Source organism: Rattus rattus, chromosome 2, assembly GCF_011064425.1.
Source record: "Rattus rattus isolate New Zealand chromosome 2, Rrattus_CSIRO_v1, whole genome shotgun sequence".
Classification (NCBI taxonomy): Eukaryota; Metazoa; Chordata; class Mammalia; order Rodentia; family Muridae; genus Rattus; species Rattus rattus.
Genome location: NC_046155.1, coordinates 102,908,055 through 102,928,685, shown reverse-complemented (window position 1 = coordinate 102,928,685; position 20,631 = coordinate 102,908,055). Strand labels below are relative to the sequence as shown.

Below are 20,631 nucleotides of genomic sequence, written 5' to 3'. Positions count from 1 at the left end.
CAAATAAAAAATCTCCAATAAAAAATAAAATAAAATGCTAAATGTTTCCAAAAAAAAAAAAAAAAGAATCATGTTCAGGATTAAAGGTGTGCAGGAATTATTCCATCATTGAGAACTTCTGTCATAAGTGCGGTAACACTGCTGCTTGGGAAAGAGATCTGCTCTCCAGAAATGGCTGCCAGAAGCTCCCCTGCACCCCCTTGCAGGCTAGTCAGTCTCCTGCCCACTCAGCCAGGCCTGAGCAACCAAAGCCACAGCTTTGGAGAAGGACCAGCAGTGAAGGCAGTGGAAGCAGTCCCCTGTCCCTGCCTGAGTTCTCGCCCCCTCACCTGGACCTGCACACCTAGCCTGGCCAGAGACCTCCATAGAGAGCTCCAGGCACCACAGCCCCACAGCTAACAATAGAATGAAACAAGCTAAAGGATGAGGATGCCGACACGCCCTTCTCATTTGTTTTTGTCTTGCTTTCACAGTATAAATTGACAATGTGGCATAGATCTCTGGCCTTAGAAGTGTGAATTGCAACAGAAAAAGAGTGTCTTCTGCCCTAACATCCTTTAAGAATTCCCTATCTGCTTCAAGGTTATCACCTAGGTAGTATCCTTCCAGAGGCGTGACTCCCCTCAATGACACACGGACTCTTAGATTCCTCCTTATTGGAATCCCTGGACTACAGAAGAGTCACATCTGGGTGTCCAGTCCTTTCTCACGGGTGTGCCTTCTCTCTTTCCTGGGTAACATTATGGTCCTCTTTTTTATCAAGACAGAGCAAACCCTCCACAAGTCCATATATTTCTTTCCATGCTCTTCATCTCTGACCAGGGTCTGTCCCTTTCTTCCTTACCCACCACCTTGGGACTATTCTTGCTTATAATTCATGAAATTCATGCAGCTACATGCTTTGCCCAGGAGTTCTTCATCTACCTGTTCATAGTCACTGAAGCTTCTGTGATGTCTGTAATGACCTTTGACAGATATCAGTCACTCACAGCCCTTTGAAATACAGAACAATCCTAACCAGCTCCAGAGTTATCAAAATCAGGGTCTCTCTGACTTCCACGAATGCGCTTTTGATCCTTCCACTGCCCTTTCTCTTGCAAAGACTGAAGGACTGTCACCAAAACAAGCTCTTCCACTCCTTCCTTCTCCATCAGGATGTCATGAAGCTGTCCTGTTCTGACAATAGAATCTATGTTGTCTACGGGCTGTGTGCTGCACTTTCTACTATGTTGGATTTGGTGTTTATTATCCTTTCCTACCTGATGAGAGCGGTTCAAGGCTCTCAACACCTGCCTTTCCTCACATTTGTGCTGTGCTCATCTTCTATGTGCCCATGCTGAGTGCAGCCATGCTCTACCGCTTGGCCAAGAATGTCTCCTCTAGCCCACACCCTCATGGCTGATGTTTACTTCCTGGTACTACACCTGATGAATCCCGTCGTATATTGTGTGAAAACCCATCAAATTCAAGAAAAGGTTTTGAGCAAACTTTGTCTGAAAAGAAGCTGATCCGAGGAAGAAGAAAGCAAACGTGGAGTAATTAGGTAGAATGCAATTAGATAGAATGGATGCTGAAATGCAGCATGATACACAGAACCACGCTGAGTAGAGATGAACTGAACACCCTTAGTACCTCAGTCAGATGGGGCTCAGGATCCTGGCATCATTTCTACCTCATTCAGAGACCAGAGAACAGATGAGCCATGGTGTTCAGCATGATGGGTATCTGTCTGTTAAATGGCACACAGAGCAAATGTCTCATGATGTTCAGTATGCGGAGTTTTCCTAGCAGCAGAGTGCTCTAGAGACTTCCAGGTTGTATATCTGACAACTGAACCATAAAGGAATATTGGAAGACTGTAGTCCCTCCTTTTTAAAATATTTACCAATAAAATAATGTGAAAAATATCTATGTATGTACCTATTTTAAAATCATTCTTCTACATTCCATTACTTTGTGACAAAATAAAAGCCACTATCCAAGAGAAGGGCTAGGAGTTCTTATTCATTTTCTTAATGTTGCTGATGCTGCTGGGTAGCTGGATTGTTGGATTGTTCTCTCTCTCTCTCTCTCTCTCTCTCTCTCTCTCTCTCTCTCTCTCACACACACACACACACACACACACACACACACACTTTTTATTCTTTTTAGTTTTTGAGATTCTAAGTTCGTGTTTACGGCCTTCTCTTTCCTTTCTCCCAACCCTTCCCTGTATTTCTCTGTACTGGCTGGTTTTATGTGGCAACTTGACATAAGCTGAAGTTATCACAGAGAAAGGAGCCTCAGTTGAGGAAATGCCTCCATGAGATCCAGCTGTAAGGCATTTTCTCAACTAGTGATCAAGGAAGGAAGGACCCAGACCACTGTGGATGGCACCACCCCTGGGCTGGTGTCTTGGGTTCTATTACACAGCAAGCTGAGCAGCCCAGGGGAAGCAAGCCAGTAAGTGACATCTCTCCATGGCCTCTGCTTTAGCTCCTGCTTCCTGTCTGGTGTGAATTCTAGTCCTGACTTCCTTTGATGAACAGCAATGTGATTGGGTAAGCTGAATATACCCCTTCCTTCCCAATTTGCTTCTTGGTCATAATGTTTGTTCAGGAATAGAAACCCTGACTAAGACATTCTCCTTACTATCTTTCAAATTCATGTCCTCTTTTTCTTTAATTTTTGTTACAAATACATGTAAATATGCACACAGACAGCAGGAAGAATGCTTCGCCCCAGGGAAGAGAATACCAACTGGTTTTCCAAACTCGAATGAAAACATGTACACAATTTTAACAACTATAGACTGTCAGCATATTTGAATATAAATTTTAAACCAATAAAACTATTGCTTTTAGAGACATAGGACTCACATTAACAAGAGTAATTTTATTAGTCAGTGTTTCCCTGTATAGACCGATCAGGCCTCAGAATCTCTTGACTTTCCCTCCTGATGAGGGAAAAAAGTTTCCAGTGTGCACTGTCACCTACACCCTCATGGTTATCCTAACAATAACGCATGGCCATATTACAGTTGCTCATTTTACTTGTCTCTGTTTGAAAGTCTATTCATGCTTACATGTATATATGCTATGTCTCAGAACTTTTTCTCTTTCTGTATTTTAATACCAGTTGGAAAACATATATCTGAAGAATACCCCTTTTTGATTGAAAAATTAGTAAAAATCATCTCTCTCTCCCCTTGCATATATATGTATCTTGCTCAGCCCCAAGTTTAAAATGCTCATTCCAAATATATCTTCATATCTCCCCCTCTAATACCGCACATGAGCATTTTTAATATTCAGTAGCTTTATTGGAAAGATACACATTTTTACAACATAGACAAATACCTTTGTGTATACTCATTCATATACTCTTTAATATGTTTAATTCTTTTTCTAATACCTCATTACATATCTACATATCTACTTCAGACAATAATCAAAAATACCCTTTCATTTTTATTTTATTATTTATTTACTTTAAATATCATATTTTTAAATTGTAAATTGGGTTTTTGTTCTTTTGAGAAAGACCAAAAGTTGGGTGGGTAGGGAGGAGGAGAGGATCTAGAAGGATTTGGGAGAAGAGAAGAATATGACAAATGTATATTTAAAGTTAAAAAAATTTAAGTAATAAAAATATAATAAAAAAGTTATCTGTCCTTATGATAAATTCTATCAAACTATCTTTTGATAATTTCCTGTTAGCTAGGTCATAGTCAGTATTAAAACTTGAAATCATGCTAACATTGTGATCCTAACCTTTGCCCAGAGACAAGACAGAGGGTATTCCTTTAACACTGGCCTCTTTTCCTTGATACTTATTTCAGCCCCTCCTTGAATGCACCACTAAAGCAAACTGTTCGGGGAATTATCAGCCACAGCTGAGATCCCTCAGGAGAAGCTTTAGACACTTTAAAAGGTCGAAGCATTTCAAACAGGAACTGCTTACTATCCTTGTAGCCAATCTGCCACAGAACTTAAGTTCTGAGTTGAAGCATGCTATCCAACCCATTTTCTCTACAGCTCTCATTGTTCAGGTATGTTACAAATAGAAGCACAGAGAGAGCAGATAGAAACAGAGAAGACTGAACTCCTAGAGCCTATACTAAGCGTTCTCTCTCTCTCTCTCTCTCTCTCTCTCTCTCTCTCTCTCTCTCTCTCTCTCTCTCTCCCTGTCTCTCTCTGCCCCCTAGCCACATCCCCACATCATGTTAGTGATGATTCTAAATGGTATATGTGTGGACATGGGACAGGAAATTTAACTCTCTCTGAGTTATTATGTATGCTTTTATGAAAGTAATGTTCATCTTTCACGTACTTTTACTCTTTTCTTGGAATTATAATTTCTACCTTTTCTACCTAAACTTCTATTATGAAATTACTACAGTGAATTTTGTATTAACTTGGAACATTCAAGCTCTGTGCTAATACAGGGTTATGGTCTTCCTTGGGAAAAAGATTTGTAAGTTCTTTCGTGTCAAAAATGGTAGATAGTAATGAGGAAAGGATGGAAATGTATAAAATGAGAGGAGATGGATGGGGAGCAGAATAAGAGGACTGAGGGGGAGGAGAGGGAGGAAAAAGGAGGGAGAGGGAGAGGAAGAGCTAATAAAAGCTAATACAGACAACCTTGTACATATCACCTACTCTTGCTACAACCTGGCTGTCAATGTAGGATGAAAACATGTCACTTGTTTAACTGTTCCTTACACTTCAAATCCAATGAGAGGGAGGGATTATTCTGGGAATCCAGAGAAGAAAACACTCTTAGAAGGAAAGTAATAAGAATTCTGCTGCATGACATAACTAGAGTCAACAGATAGATGGTGAAGCAAAAGCCAATGGGAAAATATTTAAAAAAAATGTGACATTAATTTAAAATTTTTAAATGAATATATTTAAATGCAACAATACAAATAATTCAGCTCAGAGGGAGTCAGGCATGTTATGGATAAGATCCCTTTGTCAGAGTGAATTAGAGATCATCTCTCATTGATCTGAAGTGCCAGTGACAAGCACTAAGAACGGTTCTTTTTTTTATTTCTCCTGTGTCTCTTCTTCCTCATCCACATACACATTTCTACATCAAGTCTGTAACTAGGTCCCTTACCTGTACCTAGGTGAGAGCTCCAGGGATGAAGCAAATCTCTCCTCTGGTGTGAGCCAAAACTGCTCTCCTTTTTCTGTCCCCTGCTCTATCCCTGTAACTCATAACAAAGCTAAAAGATGCAAGGAAGGCAATTGGCAACCGAGATTACAGCTACAATAGAAAGCCATGGGTAAAGCTTACCATTCATCATGCAGGATGATCCTGCTGAAGATAGAGGGAGGATAAAGATGGCTGGGTAATGTCTCTCTCTTCTCAAACTCTTAAGCGATCTAAGTAGGATGGATGAAAACAGGCTTCACTGGGAATCTGTCAGCTGAAAGCCACACGAACACTTTTCCTTTTAGCGCATCTCCCTCAAGTTGATGGCAGATTTCCCTTTTGCCATTTCTCTCTTGCCCAGCATTCTCGTCCTCAGGCTGATCTGTACCACTTCCCAGCCACTGGCACTATGCGCTCCAAACCTCTCTTCCTCCTTTTCTTTTTCTATACTCTTTTTCTTTAAATGTTTCTGATATCCACACTGACCTACAGACTTTCTTCTAAGGAAAAATCATATAGAATATCCGTGCCTCTGTTCCTCACCTCCTCTCTCTGCAATCTTCCACTTCTCTCTTGCATTTCTCCCATTTACACTGGCTTTCTTTCTCTATAGCATTTCCTTGTTTCTCTTTAAGAGTCATGAAATAATGAGGGTATTATCAAATTAATTTTTGCATTGTTGTTTGTATTAATTTACACTATATGTAAAGCTAGAGAGAGAATTGTATGCTTTCAATTATTTCCTATGTCCTCTTACATCATGAGAATATGGTTATCCTTAACTCCGTATACTCTTTTTCTTTAAATGTTTCTGATATCCACACTGACCTACAGACTTTCTTCTAAGGAAAAATCATATAGAATATTCACTTCTCATTTATTCTCCACTGTCTGACAAAAATAAGTTATGTGATTATTTCCAGCTTATGAAAACCTTCTGTGAATCAGTAGGACCTCACACTATCATATTTTTAAATGATCCTTTTTTATCTTTCATGCAATTAACAGTGGTAACTTGATCTTATTTCTACTGTATTGTTTTCCTTGTGACTCTCTCTGTTTATTATTAATCTAACTTTATGCTTACCTTCATTTCAACATTTCTAGAGCTGTGATCTAAGCCCCACACTCTGCTTTCCACACTCTCTTAGCATTATTTTTCATAGAGCTGACAGGTGTCCTGTAACACAAATACTCTTACTCAAACCAAGCACATACACACACACACACACACACACACACACACACACACACCTCGCAAACGTTTCCTCACTACTATTTTTCTGTCTTGATTTATTTATTGCTGTTTGTATGATATAACTTCCATCTACAAATTTATCCAAGGTAAAGAATCTACTGGGCATTAAATTTGATTTTGAATTGCCTGATTCTTTAAACAAGTACTTTTCTGGGCAACACCAATATCAATATGAAAAAACAACATTGACTCTGTATATAACCACGGTTTGGATTTCATGCTCAACTCTTTCCTGCTTGATAAACTTAACCCAGATCTTTTTAATCTCTTTTTTACTGTTCCTCCATATGTATTTGGATCCTAAAAATAGGACCTCTGTGACAGAATTAGTGTCACAGTTGAATGGCATGCATCTAGTAAAATAACATATGGCAAATACTACATGAAACTTTCTATTCCTGTGATAGATAATAACTAGTCAATCTACACTTGTCTGCATGGGGAACAACTGAGTGTTTTGCAATGTAATCGGTTCTGAAGAAAGAGAAAAAAACAGCCCTGTTCAGATATTATAGGCAACTATGCCAAGATATCATATCAATCTAAGCCAAGAAGGCTAAGCTGAGGTTTTTCATCCTAAGCAATAGATTAGAGGCTCCCTTTGGTCATTTCAGAAGTCTTTCCTTTGTTTTCTGGGCATCCAAACTGATCCTCACCCCTTCTCCACCATGTCTACAATAGGCTGGTTTATCCATTCTGATTCTGGATTTAATCTCTCCCAATACCTCTCAGAATTAACTCTCTCTTCCTCTCCCCTCTCCCTCCCCCTCCCTCTTCCTCTCTCCTACAACAATTTTCTGGGGCCTCAGCTTCTAAAGCTGTGGTTCTCAACCTTCCTAATGCTTTGACCCTCTAAACAGTCCTACATGCTCTGGTGACCCCTAAGCATAAAAGTGTTTTCATTAGTACTTCTAACTGTAATTTTGCTACTGTTATGAATCAACATGTAAGTTCTTTGGAGAGAGATATTTACCAATTGGGTCATGACTCACAAGTTGGGAACCACAGCTCTAAGGACTCACTCAATGCTAAGCTTCAGCTTTAGATAGTACTGTATGCCTCCTTGCCCACTATTATGGAACAGTGTCACTGGGCATGAAAAGAATGGCCATCTTGGTATCACAGCACACTGTAGTGACCTGCAAGGTGCCTTTAAAAGGTTAGGCCTATTAAATTTTCCTTATGTAAAGAATGGAGAAAAGATCATTGGGACATCTTTTGAAATTAAAGCTGAACAGCCCTGACCTAAGATGCATGTAATTCTGTCCAATTGCATGTAGTCATAGGAGATGCTACAGTAAATTGAGTATCAGTTGAAGAGCTATGGAGTTTAGGGAGCCATCACTCATTCTGTAGTGGGAATTTTCAATCTATTTGAGAGCCATTTATACTTCTGAAAATAACCGTTCACCAACACATCTGAATGTTAACCCAGTAAACTGATTGGTTCACCAAGCTAAACTTGGTTGAAATCATGTCTTTGGTCCTTGGTGCCCTATCGGGGATTGTTCATTATCTCCCCCAGGAAACTAATGCTCCCCAAAAAAGGTTACATAGGTTCAGGAATTATCTCACTCTGCTTATAACCTTCAAGTTCAGGGATGCCAGCAAACATCTATTAAACACTATTATATATTTCCTCTGTAGTCTAGAAAAGTTGTAATAAAACAAAACACTCAGGCAAGTTAAGATACTTGAAGCTACATTGTGTACAGCTAACCCTCATAGATGTTTCATCATAGTGTCTTGTAGTTTGAGTTCTTCATGCATCTGAGATGATTGTGAAAGCTTCAGTTATTAAATAGGAAATATTCTAAAAGAGAAACAGACCACAAAGTGATATATAAGATTACCTTATTGAATCTTAGAGAGACCAACTCTAGAGGACATGGTGCCATAAGGCTAAATCTTATAGAATTGAGAGGTATAGCAATCCGTTATGATCATCCATCTACCATGCCATTCTAGAGAGAATGCAAACTCTTCCTGGTTCCCTAGTCCTGAACATTTAGATGACAGAGGATCCAGTTCTATCATTCACTTACATGCAACACGTTTTCTGCCTTAGGTTGGTGAATGTAAGATTATAAAGCCATGGTCCTCCTTTACAACAGCAGCCTCCAAAAGGCCACTTTCTTCCTGACAGGCTTTCAAGATCTGGAAAAGTTCCATGGCTGGATCTCCATTCCCTTCTGCTCCATCTACTTAATAGTGATTTTAGGGAACCTTACCATTCTCCATGTCATCCGAACTGACGCCACTCTCCATGAACCCATGTACTATTTCTTGGCTATGCTGGCCCTGACAGACTTGGGACTCTGCCTCTCTACACTGCCCACTGTGCTGGGAATCTTCTGGTTTGATGCCAGAGAGATTGGTATTCCTGCCTGCTTTACTCAACTATTCTTCATCCACACCTTGTCTTTAGTGGAGTCATCAGTCCTACTGTCTATGTCCTTCGACCGCTATGTAGCAATTTGCAACCCACTGCGTTATTCCACCATCCTGACAACCAGAAGGATTGTGAAGATGGGGCTGAGCTCAGTGCTCAGAAGCGCACTCCTCATCCTCCCATTACCATTCCTCCTTAAACGCTTCCATTATTGCCGCTCCCATGTGTTAGCTCATGCCTACTGTCTGCATCTGGAGATCATGAAACTAGCTTGCTCCAGCATCATCGTCAATCATATCTATGGGCTCTTTGTTGTGGCCTGTACTGTGGGTGTAGACTCCCTACTCATATTCCTCTCATATACTCTCATACTCCATGCTGTACTAGGCAAAGCCTCCCGTCAGGAGCGTCTCCGTGCTCTCAATACCTGTATCTCTCATATCTGTGCAGTACTGCTATTCTACATCCCCATGATTGGCTTATCCCTTGTACATCGCTTTGGTGAACACCTTCCCCGCATTGTACATATTCTGATGTCTTACGTGTATCTGTTGGTACCACCCCTCATGAACCCCATTGTCTACAGCATCAAGACCAAGCAAATACGCCAGCGTATTATCAAGAAGTTTGAGTTTGTAAAGTAAATGAGATGCTTTCAGTAGAATTAGGTTAACTTGAAGGTGAAATTGGGCCACAAATGCCATCTTTGTTTATTGTTTCAGCCATGTTGTAGAAAATATCATGATCTCACACTTATTAAGAGCAATGAAAAATAGTAGGTGTGCAATTGACAGTCTGTGTGACCTTGAGGGATTTACCTACCTCTGTCTCTTTAGTTTTCACAATTGAAAGAATATGTAAATATATATAATCCCTTCCTGTCCTATGAGAATATTGCAAAGATTAAATGAGATAATTCATGAAAATCTCTAGCACAGTGCCTGAAAATAATTTTCGATGTATACCAATGTTCATAATTTGAGAAAGTCCAATTTAGCATATGTTTCTTCCTTTGATCCTCTCTGGTCAATGAAGTTTAGTGGTTGGTTCCTTTTAAACTTATATTTTGATGTATTTTATTGCCTTATTATGACAATTTTTATTTATTTGTAGATATTTGTATCTACATGCACAATAATGACTTCTCATGAGGATACCTCTTATACACATACATACACATACACAGGCACAGGTATATGCGCACACACATGCGCTCGCACACACATACACACACACACGCACGCGCACGTGCGCACACACACACCAAATTTAGCAAGAGAACAGATGCCCTGGAGTTTTGAGGAAAGATATCACATTAAACCCATAAAAGATCTGTTCATAAATAATCTTCAGAAGAGGCACTGGAAACAGGGGCATATCACTAACATACTGAGTAGTTACTCGAGGGACTTGACCTCTTCCTTCAGCTAGTGTAGCTACAACACAGATGAGAAGTTGAAAGACAAATATATTTTTGTTCTTTGCAAGATATTTCTATCCTCTGAATCTAGCCAACTCTCTCTCTCTCTCTCTCTCTCTCTCTCTCTCTCTCTCTCTCTCTCTCTCTTTCTCACACACACACTGCTGTTCTTGTGTGTGTGTGTGTGTGTGTGTGTGTGTATTTTGCTGTGACCCACTTGTTTGCATGTGTTACTTATGTCCATGTTGTCCAGTTTGTGTGAATTAGTTGGTCTATGATCAAATTTCTTTAGATACATAAGCACCAACTGTGACATTTTATGTTCTGACACAGGATGAAGTAACATCTTCTAGGACTTCACTTAGTCATGAGAACCAAAACGGTTTCATTTACTCTTTCTTTCTGTCTAGTATTGGTCTAATTCTGAATTTATAAAAAGTAACAGTTCACTATGAGGAAAAGGCAGGTAGAACTAGCAACAATATAAGAAGGTTTAAAACAGGATCCATATTAGATACAGGCTCTCCACATGCAGCATGCAATAAGAGCGAAACCGTGAAAGTAATCATGCTTGGGTAGTAAACATAGGCACATGTAGCAACAGACAAAGGTAGATTCTATGAACACACATCCTAACGGATTCCAGCCTTCCTGTGTCCAAACTGCCTTCTGATAAATCAACAGGTAATTAATGCACATGCTTGATAAATCAGCTTTTTTTTTTAAATCTATGCTGCCTGGTTCTTTGGTTCTCATAATGACCTAAGACCATCAGTGATCACTTCACACCACTTGATTAACACACCATGCTCGTTGTTGACAGAATTCCAGAGATACGAATGCTTTGAGTCAGGAGTTTGTGTTGTCCTTCCCTGATCTAAAGTAATTCTTTTCTTGCAAGAAAACACCCATCTCTCTGCCTACACCAATCTTACATGAACTTAATCAGCTCTAAAACAACTATCAACTCCAGTAAAGGCCCTATATTTTGGGCTGCATTGGTAAGAATGTCACCCTCATTCCCCACTCCTGCATTCTTACACAGTGTTCTGCATGACAGTATATATTAGCTGACTTCACGTACATGTGTTTCCTACCTTTATCTTGATTTCTCTGTTTCTTCTTGTTAATAATACTGGCAATGGAACTCAGGTCTATGTGCATACTATGCATGACCTTGGCACCGATCTTTGTATCTAATACTTCTACACTGATCTTAAGGCACTTGGAGATTCTTACCCCTCAAATTAATTAATTTATTTTCATTTTCACCATGACTTGTGTTGAATGACTCCTACTTTTTCAGTCTTTTAGTGGAAGTTATTAATGTGGATGCTAAATAAATAACATGAATGCTTGTAATTTTAAAATAGTCAAATAGTAATTGTTTTTAAATTGTAATTTTCTCAAATTATTTTTATTTGGTAACCTTTACAACCATGAAAGGGATTGTTTCCTCTCCAATTATCACATAAGCCTCTTAGAGACTAAATAATAATATAAATTATTGTAATCAATATTACATATACTAATAAAATAGAACCTAGAACCACACCCAAAATGCCTTACTTTCAGTGCATTTCTTATAGCTGGGTACCACAGGGATTGTTAATTCTATCTAATTTCTCCATATTGTACTCTATTTCATTCTTACAAAAACTTCATGGAGACTTAAATCTGATAGAATAAGCTTGTCTGTGATAGATATCATTCTGTGTTCATTTTGGTTAAGATTGTTAAAGGTAAGTCAAACTTTAACAACATTTCTTTTATTCTCTGTCTCATGGTCTTCCTTTCTTTACTCTCTTCCTCCCTTTTTACAATATGGCATTCAAACCTAGCCAGAATATTTCTAATACTAGCTTTATTATTCAAGTGCTCAAGTTTATAGATAAATACATACTAACATAGGAGTGAAGAATAAAATGTACATTTTATTGTATACAAAATATTTTTCCTGCAAATTTTTAATATATAAATAAATGGATGGCAGGATTGTGGAAAAATAAGTGTTGTAGGTTGAATCATTTTTAACTTGCAAGAATTAAGGCTGCTACTATATCTAGACATTAGGCCATGAAGCAGGTAATAGGTAAGATAAAGTCAATAAAGTAGGACAAACATCTGATAACTGCTGTACTTATAGGAAGAGGTGATTTGAACACTTCAAGAGAAGGCAAAGCTGAATTCACCCAGGATAAAATATGTAAGGACCATTGTGAATGATGACCCACACAAACTCAGTTTTAGAAGATCAAAATTGTATGCACCTTATTCTTGGATATTTCTTTCTTTTAGAACTGTGCGAAAGATAAACGGCTATTGTAAAGCTCCCTTGTCTACAGTACTTCGTTTTATCATATTTGATTACTATAGCTGGTAATTGGGTTTTGAAATAACTCCAGACTAAATGTGAAGGTTCTAATTTTATTAGAAAGAGAATTTTATTATTATTTTATAATAAAGCTTTGAAATCAAATTGGAACAAATCACAAAGATAAACAAAATATGCAAGTCTTTGTAGTGATCTAAAATGCCAAGTTTTTTGATTTGCTATGGTGAAGGTAAGGCCAAGACATCAATATGTTCACAAACATAACAGGCCATTCAGTCTAGATCACCTGGGGAACTGTGATTTGAATTAACACTATTACATAACACCAACATGCAGACAGTGTGCTCAACCAAAAGTCTAGTGGATTATGGCCACAGAGGAACCATTCACATTCAAAGAACAGCTAAATCAACAGGTGGGAATAAACTACAATGGCATTAGGGACTATGAAAAATTCCTTCATATCCCCTCCAATGAATTGAATACAATTAGTTGAGTAATTACTAAACATTGAAATGGTATCTACCCTTCTGTCTATAATACCTTCTTTATCATCTTTCCCAGGATCAGATTAATAAATGATTGTTTAAATCCCTTCATCAACATATAAAATGCTGGTTTTATTTTTTGTTTTTTGTTTGGATTTGACACCTAAGATTTGATCCAATCCCTCATACAGGTCAAGCACAAATTTTATCACTAAGATATCACCCTCAACTCCTTTTCAGTTTCTAGATGATCTCTTTATTCTTCTGCCCCACAAGAACTCATTTTTTATCTGTCTGCCACTATAGCACAGATCTCACTAACTAGCCTTTCCCCTATTGAATTCAACCTAACACTCATTGGCCTCTGGTGATTATTCTGCTCCTGTCATTGTCAAGACCAACTCTTTAGATTGATTCTGTGTATGAATGATGTTGGGTGGTACTGGTCTCTGAGCTACCTCACTAAAAAAAGTGATTTTTTACTTATATATTTTGAGCATTTCATAGGTGAGAACTATATGTACCATATTTCTATTTCTCCCTCTCCTACCTCTAATTCTTCCCATGTAACTCATAACTATTTCTGAAATCCATGACCTTTTTTTCTGACTGTATTGTTGATTTTATTGTGTTATATATTGTATTATTTTATTTTACACACTACTACTACTACTACTACTACTACTACTACTACTACTACTACTACTACTAGGTCAATTCAATGTTGTTCATATGTACAGTCGTTTAGGAGTGAGCAGTTGCTGTCAGATAATTTATCAGGTTTATCACACAGAAAGAAAACTTTTTCCCTAGAAGCATTGATTTTCTCCTGTAGTGCTCCTTCTAGTGGATGAAACTTTGTAGACTTTCTCCATGCACATTAACATGTCAACTGGTGTGCTCAGTAGTCAGCTCTTTCTTGGGCAACCAGATCATTGCTATTTCATGAGTTCATCATCTGTCAAGTCTAGAAAATACAATCTAGTAGAAAGCATTCTTGCCTCTGAGAATCTTTCCCAACCTTCCACAATGTCGTCTGAGCCTGAGTTCTATGACTTGTATTACCAGTTGGAGCTAGCACATTACAGTCATGTATTCTCTACATTTTGACCAGTTATAGATCTCTGTAGTGCCATCAACTGCTTCAAAAAATGCTCCTTTGATGTGAGGTAAGGGACGTATTCATATGTAGATTACAGCTAGAAACTCTATATATTTAGGAAAACAGCAGAAGTAGGCTCTCCGACCTCTCCAACCGTTGTAGTTGGTTAGGTTTATAGTACCAAGTATGGGCATCAAGCAGACCTTTAGTCCATTTTGATAACTGTTTTTTAGTCCCAAGGTGTAAGAACTGCTTTTACACCCTTGAGAGTATCTTTCTGGGTGGTGGTCATTGTTGTGCTTCAGAGAGGCTTTACCAAATTCTAGGAGGTAACCAAGGAAAATGGCAATAGTCTATATTGTTTGAAGTGTCATGGACCCCTCTGACCAACAACTGAATGGAGATTTCCCTTTTCTGGCACTGGGTATTTGTCAGTTTATGGCTCTTAGATGGAATATTATCACTGTATGTGTAATAACTCCATTTTCTATATATACAATATAATTTTAAATGAGCTTATAAAATGTTTCCCCCTTTCCAACATCCCTTATGTTATCTAACTGCCCTGCCTCACTCTTCTTTCATGTATCTCTCTCCAGTTAAGCCTAGCTCCTCCATTTCTCCTTCAAAATAACCCTGTCCTTTATAAATATCCTACAATGCTTATCTATCCTTAGCACACATATTGCCATATTTAACATATTCAAGTTGTAGTGTGCCCTAGCATACATAAAACATTATCAAGAGCACCTACTTTGCTTTGCTGGAGATGTGAAGGATGTGCAAAACTTTCTAAACTCAACTAATGAGCCCCAAGAGCCCAGTTTCAGTGGGGACTTGATTAAAAGCAATTGTAAGTGTCTCAGTGGCACCTTAGTCACTTAAAGTCAGGGGTTTTTGTGTCCATCCTCCAGTCTCTCTCTATGTTCATGACCTCTAGCATCAGCTTCCCTCTGCCTTGGTGTGAGGTCTGCAGACTCGGGACTGAAGCTTGGCATGTGATGAGTCACTCCAGTAGACATGTGTTTAATGTGCAGTTGTAGAACTAAGAAGAGACCATGGAAAACTCACCCTGGGCTTCAGAGAAGCAGAAAAATGGATTCTGACCCCCAAAAGCCTACAAGGATGTCTGCTGAAGATGACAGCTGCTGCAGCCAGGTCTTCCTGTCTTTGTGAAATCTCAGGTGTGATAGCTGATAGTTCAGAAAGCGTATAAGAGCTTCTTCATATCTATCCACTCATTTAAGTTCTCTGTTCAGGGAGTTGTCACCTATATGGGAATAGTGGGAATACTGATGAGAAACAGAGACAAGCTGAAAGAGTAAAAATGAGGTGCTGAGATAAATTGAGCTATCATAAGTTCAGCATCCACCACTTTGTCTACAAACAAGGTTAAGACACCTGAGTAATTTTCTAAGGAACAAAAATAAGGTGGCTAGGAAGCTAATTGACCTGCTGAAAAAAAATATTGCTTGTGACAGGAAACAATTATTCCCCAAGAGACCATAGAGTTGCAATAATAGAAGCCATTAAAGTTGCAATATTTATTTCAGAAAGAGATCTCCAAGCAGGAAAACTAGAGACAAGATCATGGGTTAAATCTATTCCCATTCCCAACCTTAACTACAGCAACATTTTTAGTATAATACATCAATAAAACCTCCCTCAGATGATAGATGCACATCCTGGCAGTGGTTCCGTGAGCTTTTAATAGTTACCTTACTAAGGTGTCAATCCCCAGCAAACCCAGGCAGGCTAAAAGATGCTTATCTTTGCCTCACTGCTCTGCGTTTCATTTTGTTTCTATTTCCCCTTACTCCCACCTATCCTTATCATGCTTGATGGTTTCTGTTCAGTGCTACCCACTTACAATGACAGGAACATTTTTTTATTCTTTAATTTAATTTACAGTCCAAACCTTATACCCCTCCTGGTCCACAATTCCCAGGATACAATCCACAGAACTCAACAAGGCTAAGAAGCCTAACAGTACAAGAACATTTTTTATTGAAAATAGATTCTTCTCTCATGCAATTCATACCAACCACATTTTCTCTTCCCTCCCCTTCTGCTACCCATCCTATCTCCTCTCTCCCCCAGATCCACTCCAACTCCATTTCCAACAAGAACAATTTCAAATTCCAAAGAGTATGTAACTTCAGCTTATAACAAATAGAAGGTGGGAATGGAAAATGTTTGATATCTCTGTATGTTGTTTTTTATTTAGCATCAGCCTATGCTTGGCTTCCAAACAGCTACCTTGATCTGATCATTGATCTATTTTTCAGTTTTCATTATGAACATTTTGGTTCTGAAGATTTAAATTTGAATTTTAGCTCCACTGCTGGGTGAATATATGATGTAGGAGTTGATGTGATTATAACACATTATGCACATGCATGTGCTTTTCAAAAAATGAATGGCTTAAAAATTCTAAATGAAGAAGACCTACAACTAAAAAATGGAAACAAAACACTATATTTTTGATGTTAAAATGAAGTAAAATGAAGAAGAAATAAATATAATCCCTGATAAGCATCTACTATCTATCAAGAACAATCTTCAAATAATTCTATTAGAATCTTAGAGAGCTTTGCAAGTTAGTGTTATTGCCTTTATTTGAAAAAGTGGAAAGGGTAGATTTAAGCTTTGATTTCAATCCCTACTCCTCCTCCAACCCCAGATTTTTCAAATCACATCCCCCTCCCAACGTTTTAATTTCTTTTCATCATAGTCCATTGCTGTCTTTGTGTGCATGATTGTACAGGCATCTGTTGAAGCATAAGCCACCTAATAAGGGCCACCTTTCATGAAAAAAAGCTGACTCATCCTACCTCAACTGTCTTCAACTGGCAAAGCTTCAGGAATTGAGGGCTTATTGTCTTTGTCAAGTAAGTTTATATAGCAACTTTCCTGAGTTAAATTTGAAGAATAATGTGAACTTATTATATAGATCAGAAAGGTCTGGAAAACACAGAATTGGGCCCCAAAATTGATATGTCCAGCATCAGATTGTTATATTGTTTAAGAATCAGTATTTTTAAAGGTCTATTGGACCTTCTGTTTTGTGCTAACTGCTACTGTTTGTCACTAAATTATCATCTATATGACAGAAAGTATGACAGCTCTTCAGAACCCGTACTCTAAGAAAATGAGATGTTACTTTCCATTTTTAACTTTAAATCATGAGCTCAAAGCAGAAGGATTGCTTCAGCTCAAGAGATAAGACAACTAGTCTGGGAACATAGCAATGCCATATTTAGTAGGAAAATCTCTGGGTAAGGAGGGGCTCTGGAAGCCAGAACAGAGTGAAAGTGGAGGGCAGCTTCATCACAAATGGAACTTCTCTACTCCATTTCTTAGAAGTTACACAGGTTAATAAGGAGCCTGTGAGATCGCAAACATATCTCTTCAAATAGAGGTTGGTAAAATGAGCAATGTGGTCCATGCCTATAATTTCAGCACTGGATAGGTGGGGCAGGAAGATAGAGAGTTCAATGTGTCATCTTCATCAGCTACATAGCAAGCTTGAAGCCAGCCTGGCATACATGAGACCCTGTTTCAATAAAAAGAAGGAACCAGAAAATGATTGAAGTAATCTCTTCAGAAAACCATACAGTTCTAGGATTATTTGGTTCTAATCTTTTCGGTTTTTACTTTCAATTTTGCCAGTTTTATTCTACTACTAACACTTCCGCAATTCATTTCGGGCTTTTGAACAGGACTTTGAACCCATTCATTCCATTTACCATGACTCCAGGACCCCTAGGAAATGAGAGCATGTCTTCTACCTTTTTGCTGAGTGGCATCCCTGGGCTGGAACACATGCATATCTGGATCTCCCTCCCACTATGCCTCATGTACCTGGTTTCCATCCTGGGCAACTGCACAATTCTTTTTATCATTAAGACAGAACCCTCACTCCATGAACCCATGTACCTCTTCCTGTCCATGCTTGCTTTGACTGACCTGGGTCTCTCTCTTTGTACCCTCCCTACAGTGCTGGGCATCTTTTGGGTGGGAGCACGAGACATTGGTCATGATGCTTGCTTTACCCAGCTCTTTTTCATCCACTGCTTGTCCTTCTTGGAATCCTCTGTGCTTCTCTCTATGGCCTTTGATCGTTTTGTGGCCATCTGTCGCCCTTTGCACTATGCTTCTATTCTCACCCACACAGTGATTGGCAGAATAGGTCTGGCCTCTCTGGGCCGTAGTGTGGCACTTATTTTCCCATTGCCTTTCATGCTCAAACGGTTCCCTTATTGTGGCTCCCTAGTTCTCTCACATTCCTATTGTCTCCACCAAGAAGTGATGAAACTGGCCTGTGCAGACATCAAGGCAAACAGCATTTATGGTATGTTCGTCATTGTTTCTACAGTGGGGGTGGACTCTCTGCTCATCCTCTTCTCCTATGCACTTATCCTGCGCACTGTGTTATCCATTGCCTCAAGGGCTGAAAGACTCAAAGCTCTCAATACATGTGTATCACACATCTCTGCTGTGCTTCTGTTCTATACTCCCATGATTGGATTGTCTGTAATCCACCGCTTTGGGAAGCAGGCACCCCATCTAGTTCAGGTGGTCATGGGCTTTGTGTATCTCCTCTTCCCTCCTGTGATGAACCCCATAGTCTATAGTGTCAAGACCAAACAGATCCGGGATAGAGTAACCAATGCCTTTTGTAACTAGATCAGTTACATAAATGCGTTATCTCTGAACATGCTTGAAAGAAGATATCATTATTTGTTTACTCAACAAATAAAGAAGATTGAACAAATTGATTATACAGTTATCCTTTTACAGGAAGATATAAAAGGATATTATACAGAATGGTGTGATTAAATCATACTGCAAAAAAATAGCAGCATAAATATAGCTGTTCCTACTTTTTGCTCAAGAAATGAAAATTCTTAGCAACAATAAAAAAGGTCTAGTTATAACTTCATTTGTAAATGATCTGATTGGTGTCTACTTATGGAGTCCAGCCACTACACTAAGACTAAATCCCATGGGGAGACCCCATATAGATTTTCCATTCAATAGGCCAAGCTTATACCAGAGCATTATTAGTTAAAGCAATGTCAACAACTCTGTGTGAAAGTAATTCAGATTATCCCAGGCTTCATTTTTCTAGTCTTTCCAACGGGCAATCATAAAGGAATTAATTCTACTGTGAGCCCAATCCTAATGTATTTTGTAAGCAAAAATATTAAGATACTAAAGTTGGGATCAATTTTAATTTTGTTACTCAAAGTAGAATGTAAATACAGTGAATAGCATAGAAGACAGTTGATTTTCATCAAAGAGGATAAAGAAAGCTTTCTTTAGAACAACATATTTCTCATCCTAAAGGACATGTGCAAGCTGGGCCATTGAACATTAGAGGAGGGAGAGGCTAAAAGTCCAGGCTGTTGGAATAGCATATGCAAAGCTGAACTGTGGTGAAAAAGAAATAGTGTATCTAGGGAATTAACTCAAATGATTTTGTACTTTTAAATTTCATTTATTTATATACATGTGAGAGAGAGTTAGGATGTGTGTGTGCACACAGGTTCCTATGTATAAAAAGGACATCAGGTCTCAGAGCTTCCATTTGGGTTGTTTATTGGAGGCTCATCTTGTTACTTGGGTGTTGGGATCAAAATTCAAGTCCACATGACCAAGTAGCAATTGTCATTTACGCCTAAGCCATCTCTCCAGGTCTGAAGTAACTTTTGTCATTGCTCTTCTTGCTGTTGCTGTTCACTTGTGTATCTGAGAAGAGTTGAGGATGAGGGGAGTAAGAAGAGATCAGTCATAGATGACATCAGAAAGGTCATAAATAAGTGAGTGAATAAAGCGCACCCATGTGCATTATGACTATACCAACGCATTGCTATACCTTAAAAGTTATTTTATGAGACATGCATATTGATTTGTGGCATTGGATTGGAGACATTTATGGGAAAATAGGCCTGGATAAAATGCTTTTAGGGTATTTTAGATCACTTAAAGGAAACCATGTGAATGACATGTTCTGAAGAGCAGTACATAGTGCATAATTCAATTGATGACTGGCTAAACACCAAGTCCCCTGTCACAAGTTAATGTGGAACCACACCTCACTCCTGATTGATCCCTTTTAAGGACAAGCATTTCTCTCATGCTTGTCACCTGCACCCTGCCATTCACTGCCAGTGGCTTATCTTTTCTAGCATTAGAAAGTCATATGAGCACCTTATATGGAAAAATTGAGTAAAATATGCTCCAGAAGGTTCAGTTTGACAAGAGCCAAGAAAATCTTCACCAAGGAGAAAATATTTCACAGATATGTTGTATATGGCAAAAGACTGTGGCCACATGGAAGGGTTCTAGATGGATAGAAAATCTAGAATGGGTACATGTGAAAAATACCACTGCATCTAGTACCACTGAATGGACGGCATAGCAAGAAAAGAAAGTTACTGTTTCTGTATTACATAGATAGGTTGTTGATAGATTTTTAATCTCAATCA

General features: G+C 38.6%; 2 protein-coding genes across 2 annotated transcripts; both read left to right on the top strand.

The window, feature by feature from the left end:
• The first annotated feature begins 8,494 nt into the window (after nucleotides 1-8,494).
• Nucleotides 8,495-9,436, top strand: LOC116894069 (olfactory receptor 51G1). Its single transcript, XM_032895792.1, has one exon. The coding sequence runs from the start codon at nucleotides 8,495-8,497 to the stop codon at nucleotides 9,434-9,436; it is 942 nt and encodes a 313-aa protein (XP_032751683.1).
• Nucleotides 9,437-17,887: 8,451 nt separating this feature from the next.
• On the top strand, nucleotides 17,888-18,826 carry LOC116894068 (olfactory receptor 51G2). The gene has a single exon (XM_032895791.1). It carries the CDS (start codon nucleotides 17,888-17,890, stop codon nucleotides 18,824-18,826), a length of 939 nt encoding a protein of 312 aa, XP_032751682.1.
• The last annotated feature ends 1,805 nt before the right edge of the window (nucleotides 18,827-20,631 follow it).

Coding starts and splice junctions, on each gene's coding strand:
- LOC116894068 (XM_032895791.1), top strand. CDS start 17,888: ATGACTCCAGGACCCCTAGGAAATGAGAGCATGTCTTCTACCTTTTTG.
- LOC116894069 (XM_032895792.1), top strand. CDS start 8,495: ATGGTCCTCCTTTACAACAGCAGCCTCCAAAAGGCCACTTTCTTCCTG.